Here is a 13,372-nt window from a genome sequence, read left to right as displayed (position 1 = left end):
CGTCTTCTGAATTTCAGTGGAATGAAGCTGTTTAGACCCCCTCATTTATTTCTCTGCCTTGCACAGCCAGCCCCCAGGAGAGGACTTGTAACCCCTGGCCACATATCACACCGTGATAGCCGTGTCTTTCCGTTTCCCAACACTCCAGAGCAGCCACATCAGCCACGTGGCAGAATTTGCTCCACACGAAAGACAAGCTGTCCTCACAGAGACTCCAGAGTGCCAAGCGTTGGTCCGCCGACACAGAAAGGAGGAAGTTCAGCTGGAGGAGCCTCACTCCTGTCACGTGAGCTGCGTGAGCGCAAAGCCTCGATGCTTTTCTGATCACTTGGATGCCAGCGCCGGCTGGGGTCTCCTGGCCCACAGCGCTTTCAGCCTTCGCCTCAATAATGTGGACAGAGATTGACCCGTCATCACTGCCACTGGCCACTACAAAGTGCCTCTCGGCCGTTTTCTGGATGTGGAGGCTGTTCACACCGCAGCTGTGAGCCTGAATGGTTAGGACTGGAGATTCCAGGGCTGGAAAAGAACAGAGGTGCTGGTTATTTTTTTCCTGCAATTTACTGCTGGCTCCTTGGGCCGTTTTTTTTTTTTTTTTAATTGGAAAGACGGGGTAGTGTTAAGATATTTAACTTAATAGCTGGAACAGTAAAGTGTTTAATGGGCCAGAAGGCAGAGTTTTTAGTTGATTGTTGGAGAGTGTGGGCTCATGCACGAGGCAATCTATGTTATGATTGGTTGCCAGGTAAGAAATGGGAGTTTCCCTTTTTTCTGGTCCTTTTTCTTCTGTGTGCTCTGTATTCTATTCTGTGATTTACTTCTATCCTATTTTGTGATTTGTGATGATGTACTGATGTGCCTGACTATCTTGCTTGCTGTAAAACTAAATGTAAAAGACATTTATGTATATAAAACCACAAATTCGTGCCAGCATCTCTGATTCCATTTGGACACCAGCTGTGCAATTCCCTGATAGGTAAGAACTACGAGAAACAGTTGGTACACTGAAAGGATCCAAGATTGGAGAGTAATAGTTGAACCCAATGCAAAGGCTCAGCTGTACCTTCAGATGAACAGAAACTCCAGCTTTACAAGAAAGGGGACGCCCTGGCTTTTTTTTAGGCAGTGTCATCAGGACAGCCAACACCTACCTAGAGGCTTCATCTGAATGTCTCCTGTCTTTACAGTGGCTGCAATATGGCTGAGGGCAGCAGTAACGTCCCAAAATGCAATGCTCCCATCGGTGGCCGCAGTGCCCATAAAGTGTCTCCTGTAAAAGAAAGAGGTATTTCTAAAATTAGTTCTTGGCAGTCCTCCAGTCTGAGTCTCTGCTCCAAACCTCATGCAAGCATCTCCTGGCCGGGGGAGATGGCCCTCGCATGCCGCTGCTCCGCTCTTCCTACCTTCTCCCACCAGCCGTCTTGTAGGCAAACGCCTCGACCTTCAGGACACAGTGCTGATGGTGAAAGGATTCTGCTACAAGACAGAACTTCTTGGCGTTCTCAAGCAGCAGGAACAGTCTACCCCAAAAAAGAGAAAGGAGGCACTTAAATGGATTCAGAGCTCACATTTTCTTCAGGGTCTCTCTTGATACGCTGTCCCAAAGGTGCTTTTTCAGGAGGCAGCTGGACTTTCTTGTTTTTTTCTTTGAAGACATTTCCCTTCTCATTCAAGAAACTTCTCCAGCTCTGACTGGATGATGGGGAATGGTGGGATTTATATTCCTTGCATTCTTGATTCCTTGAATGTCGCGTCGGCGACCGGTCCGTTGATTCAATTCTCCAGTCTGTTGCTCAATTCCTTTCAAGAAATAATTTAGCGGAGCCCTGGCGAGGTGAGTGCCAAGGCACAAAGAAAAAGACACAAAACAAACAGTTTCTTTAGGTGAGGAAACACATCGCGCCTGGGGCAGATGGAATGGTCCGGCGGCCCGATTGCTTTGCGCTGTCCCCTTTTATTGTGCTGATTCCAAAGACGGGGGTGCGGGGTGATTGCAGGAAACAAAGAAGTCACAGGGTTAATCATTACAACCAAGATACGTGACACAAGGAGCAAACTACATGACTGATAGTTTTCAGGTAGACATGTCTTAATACCAAATACACAGTTTCTAGCTGACACAGACTTTTGTAGTTAATCCTGTCAGTTTCAGTGGAATTTGCCCTGAGTGGTGTACGTGCTGGGCAAGATTTGTTCTATGGCAAAATAGCTAAGGCAGAATAGCCACACTTGAATCCTTCCGTTCCCCACCATCCAGCCAGAGCTGGAGAAGCTTCTTGGATGAGAAGAAACGTCTTCAAAGAACAAACAAGAAAGTCCAGTTGCCCCTTGAAAAAGCACCTTTGGGACGATGATGACCTGGATAACTTGAGAATCACGACAGACTTTTTGATATGCTGATACAAACACTGCTGCTCTGTGAGCTACATGGACTCCAATCCAATTCCAGGTTGCCATCTATACAGCCTTACATGGGATGGGACCAGGCGACTTGTGGGCTCTCATTGTTTCTGCCTGCTCCACCAGGTCTGTCCGGAAGGGCACGTCCCAGGTCTCTTTCATTATAAGACGCCATCTGGTTGGGGATTCCAGAGCCAGGCTTTCTCAACAGATTTGGAATAGCAACCTCCCTCCCCGAGAGATACAGAGTACAAAATAAATAGAATTGGGAGGGACCTTGGAGGTGCTGTAGTCCGATCCCCTGCCCAAGCCAAGCAGAAAACCCTATACTATTCCAAACAAATGGCTGTCCGACCTTTTCTTAAAAACTTGTGATGAAGTACCCACAGCTCCTGAAGGCAAGTCCTTCAACTGATTAATGGTTCTCACTGTCACTGTCATTTCCTTAGTTCTAGATCGGATCTCTCTTTGATAATTTTCCATCCATTACTTCTTGTCTTGGCCTCAGGGGCTTTGGGGGATAGGTTGTCCTCCCCTTCTTTCTGACAGCCCACCCCCCACAAATATTAGAAGACTGCTGTCATGTTGCCCCCCTAGTCTTTCTCTTTGTTAAACTAGACATACCCAGTTCCCTGCAACTGTTCGTTGCGTTTTAGCCTTAACCATCTTAGATCCAGATGGCCTTGCATCCTGTTAGGTTTTGTAAAGCTGTGAAGAGTGGCTGTTCGTCCAGGCTTTTGGGAGAGAGAGATGAATTTGGTTGGTGATGTGGTTTTTATTTGGGAGGTTACTATTTACCTAAGGTGTCGTGCCTTTATACCATCACGATGTCTTAATCTTTGCACATCGCCTAGAGCGGTGGTAAGTTAACCTTTTTGGCATTGCGTGCCAAAACGGGAGCACGCCCCCCCCTCCCCAAAAAGGCACCAAGTGTCAAAATGCATGTGTGCACACATGGTGGAAAACAGAAGAGCTTCTCCCAGCATACACAGGCATGCCAGCCACCTGGTCTTCCGACTTCTAACGTACATGTGCACATGAAGACCAACTGGCCATCTGGTTTTCTAAGGTGCATGCACACGCCAGCCAACTGGTCTTCATGTATGCATGCATGCCAGCCAGCTGGTCTTTGCACACGCATGCACCTTAGAAATCATAAGACCGGGTGGCTGGCGGTTTCTAATGCCCACGCGCACGCCGGCCAGCTGGTCTTCGCACGTGCATGCGTCTTAGACACCAGAAGGCCAGATGGCCAGTGCGCATGCGCAAGCCGGAACCCAGAAAAACAACAGGCGGTGGCTGGCGTGCTCAGAGAAATGACTCTGCGTGCCACTTCCAGCACACGTGCCATAGGTTCATCATCACGGACCTAGAATCATTGCCGTGAGATGGGCTGTTTTATAAGTTCTTTAAATACGAAGATGTTCCTATTTCTTGCTCGAGTGTGGGGGAAATGTTTCATAGAAGTAAACAGCATCTGCCCACCCTTCTCTTTTTTTGCCCTTCTTCTCCCATCTCTGGATGTATTTGCTCTGACCAGCAAAGCCCATTCCAGCCATCCCAATCCCCAACAAAAGGAAGCAGAATTATCTTCCTTACCGGACAGATCCATCACTACAAGCAGCAGCTAGGAAGCACAAGGGATTGGGCAATTCCACCTCTTCTATCCTAGCAAGCACCACCACAGACATGTACCTGGAACACACAAGCCAGTCACTTCTTCTTCCAGAGGGTTTTCATTTGCTGCCATCTTTTCGTTCCAGAACAGAAGCAGCCATAGGCAAACTAATAGGTTTGCTATCTGGTATCTATCATAGATTCACCAGTTCTCTTTACTGGACACAAATGCTAAAAACACTACACCACAATTGGAACCATAAAAGTTCTAGGAGGGAACTGAAAAATGAAGGCATGCACACATTTCTCTGTTAAATATCACTACTTCCACAGAATACATGAATATTACATCCTTCAAAGATTTAAATTTGGAGGAGAGAGATTTACGTTCAGATATTTTGGTTAAAAAAAATCATATGATGACCCTTTTCATATCCTTTCAGTCCAGTTTTAAGATTATTCATGAAAGCCTCATGTCTCGCCTATGTTCATTACCCGTGTGTTTGTGTGTGTGTGTGTTCTGCAGGTACCTCTCCCCTTCAACCTTGCAGAAGTTTGCTGACAAAATCCAACTTTGCAGAATTCTGCTGACAATTTAATCAATATTTGGGAATGTGCAAGATTTTAGCCAAACCATAAAAAAGCAGATTGAAAACCTCACGGTAGTTTTGATATTTTTGACACCTGGAGCCTCAATACGTTTTGCTGCTTAGTGGTAAAGCTTCTATAGACCAGCTACTACTATAGGCAATACCCGATTGAGTTGTGAAAAAAGCGAGAACCCAAATATCATAAAAATTACACTGGAGGGCAACTGGAAATGAATACAGGTAGTTCTTGACCCACGACTGTAAATGAGTCTAGATTATAGTCTTAAATTGTTACGGTCGTTAATCAGGTCGTTTACATGACCATGCTCCATTTTATAACCTTTTTGTGGCAGTCATTTAAGTCAGTCCATTTTTATCCACTGAATTTATGCCAGAAACGGGATGAAATTGGCAAAAACACCAAAAATTGTGATCCTGTGAACAGCAAATGGCCAAAAAAATTGCAAGCCGGTTGCCAAGCGCCCAAAATGAAACCATGTGGATGTGTGTGGGTGGGTGTGCCTGTGTGTGGCTGTTGGAACTTTGAAATTGGGTCACACATACCTTTTCCACAGTAATGTCAAACAGTTGCTATGCAGCCAGCCATTAAATGAGGGGTCAACCCTGAAGCGAGCCTGGGCTGAGGCCAACTTGGAGGCTTCAGGGTTGCCACAAGGATGAAGAAGGGACGGGGGGGACACACGGCACTTTTACTTTTTAATTAGGTGAAAACCACGGGAACCTTCAGAGTCGGTATTCACCAGTTGTGCCAATATGAAGTATCCAATAAATCGTTCCTTGAGGAATCTACCTGCCTCAGAGTTCTGCTTTCTCTGGGTACATTACTTGGAACACCGACATGAGGATGACTTGCACTACATGCACATGTGTTGAAGGAGCTGATGACAAAGAGAATCAACAGCCTAGACTCAAAGCTAAACAAAGCTCTGTACTTTGTATATGGGGGTCAGTCACAGCACCAGTGCAGATGGTCCTGCCATACATTTACAGGGAGAGACCACTTATTTCTACCTGGTTTCTGGATCCATCTTGATGAGTTTGTGCTTATTCTTCTTGTAGTCCCAATGCTCATCTAAGCGATGCGATGCCACGTGAACCAGCTGAGAGGCTACGCAGCTGCTGGAACCAGGCTTAGGGCTGAGCGCTAATCTATAACACTCGATCTGGGCTCGTCCCCCCGCAGAAAAAAGCATAGCGGAGATCCTTTCCCTCTCAGGCTGACTCACGCCGTTCTGGACTACAGTCAGAGCTCTTATACTGGAGATGTGGTCGCCGAGGGCAGCGAGCTGGGTCACTCTGCGAGTTTGCACATTAAAAGCGAGGATGTTCACCGTGTTGTCCTCGCTTCCTGTAGCAAAAACACTGATCCTCTCTCGCCCAGGGGCTTCCAGGGTACCGATGTGACACACACATGTCACCCCTCTGCCGTGCAGAGCAGCTTTCAGGATTCGCTGCCCACTGGAGGCTCCTTTATTTTGGTACAACCACACTTCCCCAGATTTGATATACGCAAAGGTCTCCACGGAAAGGCAGTGGGTGTAGCTCCAGGAGCGGTGGCCACCTCCACAGGGAATGCAGAGGAGCTGCTCACTGCTGCTGGCACTCCAAATTACAAAGTGGGTAGCATGGAAGCCGAGCACCCTCAGGCTCCCATCGGGGCTGAAGCGTAGCTCTTCCAGCCACTCTAGGTCTTTGCACGGCTTTTGCTTCCTCAGCACTTGGAGCTGCCAATCCTTCGCTTGCAGCTGGTGGTAGCGGCCATCCCTTCCCGTGCTGTAAATAAAGCCCCCGTGGCAGGTTACAGAGGTCACCCCCTGTTTCCCATGAAGCCCAAAGAGCAGAGAAACAGGCCTCTCAGCATGGGGCTCTCCGCTTCCAACAGGGAAGGAAAATCCAGGCAAGGCACAGGCGGCCCCTGAAGTCAAACTGCCGGGTTCCCCTCCCGCTTGTGCTTTTTCCACTCCCGGGCTTGGCTTGCAGGCAAACATCATAAGAGAGCCTCTGCGGTCGCCACAAAGCAGAAATTCTCCCTGGGGCAAACAAAAAGCAACGCAGGTGTGCCATCGCTGCTTGCAGACTGGCAGGAGAAAAGATTGCTTTAGCACCACTGTTGCTCCCCCAAGTGGGCGCCAAGAGACTTCTAGCCACAGCAAAACCCCCGCTGGGCCAGAAGCAAAGAGGCTGCAGGTACTGGTCTCCTGGTTTGGATCCGTGGCCCAAGTCAAAGCGTGCACTTTCCCTTCAAAGAGGTTTAACGCCTTGCTTTGTGCGGGACTGCTGAGTGGAAATACTTTCACCTGCCCCGACAAGTTGCCCATGGCACAGAGAAAGTCTCCACTGGCAAGCTGGGATACTTCTAAGAGACTGTAAGACTGATAAGCAGCGTCCTCCAGGAGCAACGCCCAAGCTTTGGAAGCCAAGTCACAGGAATAAACAGCCCCGGCATCAGTCATCACCAGCAGGTGGTTTTCATCCACCAGTTTTACAACCCTGGGGGATCCTTTTCTGCAAGTGGAAGGAAAATCCAGCTGCCAGAGCCTGTTTCCAGGGGTGCTTCTTCCCTTGAGGCACCAGTGTCTGATGCCCGAATCGGCTCCCCCCGTAAATACCCAGCCTCGCTCCTCATCCACAGCCACAGCCCGGAGTCCTTGGCCCTTGTGTCCTTTGAAGCTGCAGACAATCGTGCCCTGATAGTTCCACACAAGACAGGATGAATCCTCACCAATGCTGATGATGTAGTCCCTCAGCAGTCTTACTGACCAGACTCTGGACTGGTGCCCGTAGCACACCAGCAAGCACGGGACCGGAGCAGAAAGTGTTCTGAGGTCACCGATGCTCCAGAGCCGAACACTCCTGTCATCAGAGGCGGAGGCCAGGATACCCTTGCTCTCCAAGAAGCAAATGCTGAAGATGACACCGCTGTGCCCCCTGATCCTGCTGCGGGGCTGCACTCTTCCGGTGTCATCTGTCTGGTCAGCCACGCCCCAGACCACCAACTGATGAAAGACGGTGCCAGCCACCAGAACCAACGTCTCCCAGCAGCTCCCCACCAAGTGGGCAGAATAGAGGATGCACTTCTCTTGGCAGTGCACTTCTTGGAGAACCCTTTGGCCAACGCAGTCATATAGCGCCACTGAATTGTGTCCAAAGGCCACAGCCACACAGCTGGGCATCTCAGTCCTGCTTTCCATCCACTGCAGGTCCCAGATCCAGTCGTGCAGCTCGCAGAAAGGAAAGACTTCACGGAGTTCCGCTGAGCTGTTCTGGAAGCTGAGCTCTACAACCACGAAGCTTTTACCTCCAAAGACAGCCAGGGTTGAGGACTGGTTATCTCTAGGACTCAAACTCTGCTGCTCCTTAATACCATGGACGGTATAGTTCTGAAGAACCTGCTTGGAGCATCTTGCTGACAGGCGGGCATTAGGCTCCAAACTATATAGGCCTATATAGGGTCCTTCTCCTAAAGGAAGAGGAACATCGGAATGCAAGTCAGCGTTATTTCATATGCTATCAAAATAAATACCAGTCTCTTTCCCCAGAATTGCCCATCCACATATATTTCATTGCCAAATTCCTATGAACTCCATTAACGTATTTCATAGATTATTGATCCTAAGCAGGATTCCTATTTGCTGCCCCTTTTCTTCTAGGCATTCATCCCAGGCCATTATATTCTGCCAGCTTCTGCTTAGTGTAGGGAGTGATCTTGGTTTAGCTTGGCAAAAAACTGACTTTAAAACTAACCTACAGCAAAACAATTGCTAACCTTGAATTGGCAAGCTTCGTATTTGGCCCGTGTGACAATGCCCGCTATCCGCAGGAAATGGGGGAAAAAAACGGGGATTCTGGTCTCCCACTGTAGAAGAAGGAAGATATTCACCTGCTATAAGATGATCTCCCACCATCTCCAGAGCTGTTATAGGAGCCAACAGTAGTTCTGTTTCCATGACTTTTCAAGGATGGGAGGTGAAAGCCCCTCCTGATTTTCTCTCCCTTTTATATATGGATATGCAGACCCCTGAAGAAAGAAGGAAAATGATTAGATTAGAATGATTAACTATAGATCTGCATCTGATGTACAACAGAGGAATCATGAAGAGCTAAGGAAGATGCTTCCAAGCAGAATCAACATACCTGGTTATGAAAGACAGCTGCCAAGTTAAGTTTTGGATAACCAGATAAATCTTTTCATTTTAAATGGAAAATATTTTTTGAATGGGGTCTCAGAAAATTAAGTCTGTAGAGGAGCATTAGGAAGTTAACATGTAGGGAACTAAAAATAAAATATCATCAGATAGCCCTGATATGCAAAAACTAGACTTTGTGACATTTAATTAATGTAAACACAGTATTTACAAAGCAGTGTCTATTTTGACTTAGTTGTTGTCTTGAGTCTGTTTGCCAAAAAGAGGACCCACTTTTATGCCCGTGGGGAGTTAGAAAAGCCTATTTCGAAGAATCAATGCAGAATTTTCTCTTGAAGTAACAAATAATTATGTTCAAACTATTGTACTTTAGTGTGTGGGGACCCAGCTCTCTGGAAGAGCCCTTAACACATGGAATAACAGAATAACAGAGTGGGAAGGGACCTTAGGAGGTCTTCTAGTCCAACCCCCTGGTTCAGACAGGAAACCCTACTACACCATTTCAGACAAATGGTTGTCCACTCTCTTCTTAAAAACTTCCAGTGTTGGGAGGATTCACAACTTCTGGAGGCAAGGTCGTTCCACTGATTAAAGTTGGAAGGTAATCACCAGCAACAAGGCGAAATCCGCCCCTGGAAGACCTAAAAGCCGAAGAAGGATCGTCTGGACCTTTCGGGATCACTGAGAATTGAGAACGACTCCATAGGGGACTGAATGAAGAATGCAAGACAGGCAGACATTCTGATGCAGAAATGGGAAAGCAAGCGGCTTCCTAGAATCTGGTTTATCCCCAGGTTCTGGCTCTGCTGACTAAGGAGGATGGAATCCGAATTCATTTCTGCTGTAAAATGTTGCAAATACCACTTGATCTTTATTTTGAAGAGCCGAGCACATTTCTCCACGTTGCGGGTATCTACAGAGCAGGAAGCCTAAAGAGGCGCCTATATAACCAGGAAGTAGGCAGGCCAGGCTGAGGCCATCAAATACAACATCGGAAGGTGCGGAACTCTTCTGCTTCTCCCGGGCAAGAGAAGAGCAGGGCAGGCGGAGGAAGGTAGAAAACAGCGGAGGAGGAAAGGACGTAAACGCGGCGGAACCTTCGCGCAACCATCTCGCGAGTTAAGAAGTCTTTAGAATTCTTACCTCTCATACACGCGCCGCCACCGATTGGATAAGGCTCGGGAGGCTCGTTCCCGCTTCCCTTGCGCCGAGGCACGCCATTGGCCAGCTAAGGGGGTTCTCTTGTCTGGGAGAGAGTCGATTCGGGACGAAACGTTTTCTTAAAGGCGCAGCGATCCGAATAGCTGCCCATCGAAAGGTGGGTTTGTCGGCTTTAGGAATGTAATTCCGGAACGGAACGAAACAGCCGGACCGCGAGATCGGAGCGAGCGTGGCTGAAAAGGGACGCGCGGGAGCAACTTTACAAGCAACGTCATGGCAGGGAGACAGTTTCCCTGCGATTCGTCGGGAGCTAAAGAGAAAAGCGACTTTTTGTGGATTCGATGCAAAGCTAGAAAGAGAGCAGGAAATTCGGAGTCATTTGCAATGTTTCTCAAACTTGGCGGCTTTTAGATGTGTGGATTTCTACTATTAGAGGGAGTCCGCTCACAGGGGCAATAGCCTTATAATACCGCTTCACAGTGGCTTACAGTTTACAGAGTCCCCTGGACTCGGTTTTACAGAGTCAGCCTATTGCCCCCAACAATCTGGGTCCTCATTTTACCCACCTTGGAAGGAGTCCACCTTGAGCCTGGTGGGATTTGAACTGCCAAAATTGCAAGCAGCTGGCAGAAGCGGCCTGCACCATCATTGCTGCAATATCAATCTTTTGGCCATAATTAGGGTATGGAGATTTTAAAAAAAACCTTTACAAGCAACTACGTTGTCCAGTTCTCTAATTCCATGCATTAAGCATGTTATTCAAGAGAATATTATCCTCTGAAAATGTTAGCTTTTGTCAAACAGTTATATTTATACAATCCACTTCAAAATTTATTAGACTTTATTTGGTCAAATATAATGAAATACTGTATGGAACTCATTTATGCAGAATACATAAGGTGAAAAAGAATGATAATTATAGGTTTTCTTAAGTTTTTGCGGGTATTTATATGTATCGTATTCAGCTTTGTTCGGGTATTTTACCACGTCATTATGGTGGTGCTTTTAAAGTTGTAGCAACCTTTCGGCAGAATCTCATCTGCCATCATCACTATACAGAAGCCTGATGATGGCAGATGAGATTCTACCGAAAGGTTGCTACAACTTTAAAAGTACAACTATAATGACGTAAAAAACAACAAAGCTGAATACCATAATAAATTTATATAATATATATATATATATATATATATACACACACACACACACACACACACACACAAATAATATTTGTATTAGGTAAGCATATATAGAATTGTAGCTGTTAACTTATAATGAAACAGTATACTTCTGTTGTTTTCACTTTTTCCAAAGCAGTTTTTCCCTTTCAGAGTGTATTCAACGTAATTATTTTTGTATTTTGTTCCTTTTCTTTTTCTATTACCATTTTAAAAGCAAATGAAGTGGTAATAAATGTTTGGACTTCAGTTCCCAGAATTGCCCAGCCAACAAAGCAAAGCTGGCTGGGAATTGAGGTCCATACACCTTAAAGTTGCCAACATGTTGGGAAGCAGTGTAGTTGCATTGTTCTGGACTTCTTTGGGGCAGAGGTCTTCCCTTGGTCCCACCATGTCTGATATAATAGGGTTATAATTATCTGGACAATCAAAATCCAGATAGCCAGTCAGTGGTGCATTTCAAAATAGTTTACCCACACACTTTGCACGCTTGCGCCAAATGCACTTTGCACACGTGCAGCGGCTTTCCAACTCATCTCCTGCAATCCTGCACTCTCCGTCGCTTCAGCAGCTGACGCGCGGCAATGTGCTGTGCTGCACAACGCAGCTGTGCTTCAAAAGCAGGAAATAAAGGTCAGTATGGAAACCCCGGTGGGCAGGCCAGTGGGCCCAACAGCAGAACGTTGGAGAGAACCGGTTCGTTCTCCGCTGATCTTTGGTGCGACCGATACACCAGAACTGGGCCGAACCAGTAGAATAGCACCACTGCAGCAGTATAAGGCACCGATGTTTTTTTAAAAAAATGTTTGCTGCTGCCTAGGGTCCTTTGGATTTTGGCAGCCCAATTTGGTGAAATGGTCTGTGGAAAGGCAGGCAGACCACTGGCTCTGCACCCCGGAGGGAACTGCGCTCATTTGCTCTGATGGTCCAGCCAACAGAAGAGGCTGTGCCGTTCCTACCACCCAGCTCTCAGCTGAGTTCCTGGCTTGGCTGGCACAATGAAGCTATCTCTTCCCTCCCCTGCTTTGTTCAGTGGCCTTTGCAGTTGAGAGGCAGAGATGGGCTCCATCAGAGCTATTGCAGTACGTAACATAAGCAACCTATTGACCTGGGCCTTCCCATCAAGCTAAGCTCCAAGCAATTAGGTTCTCCATTTGGTTCCCTCCAGATCTGTTTTATTATAGCTCTCGTGTTCTCCAGCCAGAAGAGCCAGGACAAGGGGATATAGTGCCTACTAGAGCTGGAAAGCATGACAATGTGGTATCCCAGGAAATACTGTTATGCAGCTAGAAGAGCTGGATGCCGTTGTCTAAACTAGCATCTTGCAGAGGGCAAAAGAGTAAGATGCTGACACCTCCGCTAATTCCCTTCCTCCCTTCTTCCAAACATTCAGATTGTCGGAAGGTTGATTCAATTGCTTATGGGCATCTAGAAGAATTTAAAAAGTCATTGGAAATTTTTTTGAGTTTTCAGAGAGAGAAAAAAATCAAACTATTGGTTCATAAATACAATAGGATAGATTTTTATTCCTGGGTATTTTTTTCTCTGAATATGGATCAGTTTTCAGATTGTGTGTACAGTTCCTATTTATATCTTCTGTACTTTAACAGCAACAGCACTTAGATTTATATACCGCTTCCATGTGCTTTACAGCCCTCTCTAAGCAGTTTAGTCAGCCTATTGTCCCCAACAATCTGGGTCCTCATTTTACCGACCTCAGAAAGAGGGAAGGCTGAATCAACCTCGACCGAACTCCTGGCAGTCAGCAGAATTACCCTCCAATACTGCACTCTAACCACTGTACCACCAAGGCTTATTGTTAATTTTAACAATATTCGTTTTATCTAGAGATTTAAAACAATTTTTTAATGAAGGATTTTTACTGTTATGGAAACGGTCTGAAGGTTGTAAAAATACCACCATTTTCTTGACCTTAATTGTTCTATAATAAGTGAATTTTAAATGCTTTTGAAACAGGAAAGTAAAGTAGTATTTTTTATAGAATATTAAACCTTTTCGTGTGTGAACAGGATACTAATGTATTTAGTTTCAAAAAGATTAATTTTACTAGCAATCATTTTCCATTTATTTTTGTTAACAGATTAATAATCTCTATGCCGTTCTGTCATTTTCCTTTTATTTTCCTCAGTGTAAGATGATCTCTACATTCATCTTAGATACTGCATTACATTGATTTTCTGCCTATAGCGTTATCTGTTTGTATGTGTAAAAAAATAAAACAAATAAATAAAAAAGCAAG

General features: G+C 46.1%; 1 protein-coding gene across 3 annotated transcripts; it reads right to left on the bottom strand.

Annotated features, from left to right (window-relative positions):
• Positions 1–30: 30 nt before the first annotated feature.
• On the bottom strand, positions 31–10,363 carry WDR6 (WD repeat domain 6). Of its 3 annotated transcripts, none has more exons than XM_026682653.2 (7): positions 9,917–10,363; positions 8,509–8,646; positions 5,640–8,088; positions 4,000–4,095; positions 1,404–1,520; positions 1,152–1,270; positions 31–519 (listed from the first exon to the last, which is right to left on the bottom strand). In XM_026682653.2, the coding sequence occupies exons 2-7, from the start codon at positions 8,573–8,575 to the stop codon at positions 32–34; spliced, it is 3,336 nt and encodes a 1,111-aa protein (XP_026538438.2). In that variant the 5' UTR covers positions 8,576–8,646; positions 9,917–10,363; the 3' UTR covers position 31. The 3 variants fall into 3 exon arrangements, with proteins under 3 accessions (XP_026538438.2, XP_087810533.1, XP_087810534.1); XM_087954407.1 differs by lacking the exon at positions 9,917–10,363 and adding an exon at positions 9,383–9,904; XM_087954408.1 differs by lacking the exon at positions 9,917–10,363 and adding an exon at positions 9,635–9,904.
• Positions 10,364–13,372: the final 3,009 nt, after the last annotated feature.

The sequence above is a fragment of the Notechis scutatus genome, chromosome 2, assembly GCF_049901735.1.
Source record: "Notechis scutatus isolate UNSWTSFEM ecotype Mainland chromosome 2, rNotScu1.2, whole genome shotgun sequence".
Taxonomy (NCBI): domain Eukaryota; kingdom Metazoa; phylum Chordata; class Lepidosauria; order Squamata; family Elapidae; genus Notechis; species Notechis scutatus.
Note: the sequence above shows the minus strand (reverse complement) of the source record. Positions and strands in the feature narration are given on the sequence as shown.

Excerpts from the sequence above, each read along its gene's own strand:
- WDR6 (XM_026682653.2), bottom strand. The coding sequence starts at position 8,575 with ATGGAAACAGAACTACTGTTGGCTCCTATAACAGCTCTGGAGATGGTG. Across the intron at positions 8,089-8,508 it reads GGGAGATCATCTTATAGCAG|GAGAAGGACCCTATATAGGC; the intron begins GTGAATATCTTC and ends CTCTTCCTTTAG. Across the intron at positions 520-1,151 it reads CATTCAGATGAAGCCTCTAG|CCCTGGAATCTCCAGTCCTA; the intron begins GTAGGTGTTGGC and ends GTTCTTTTCCAG.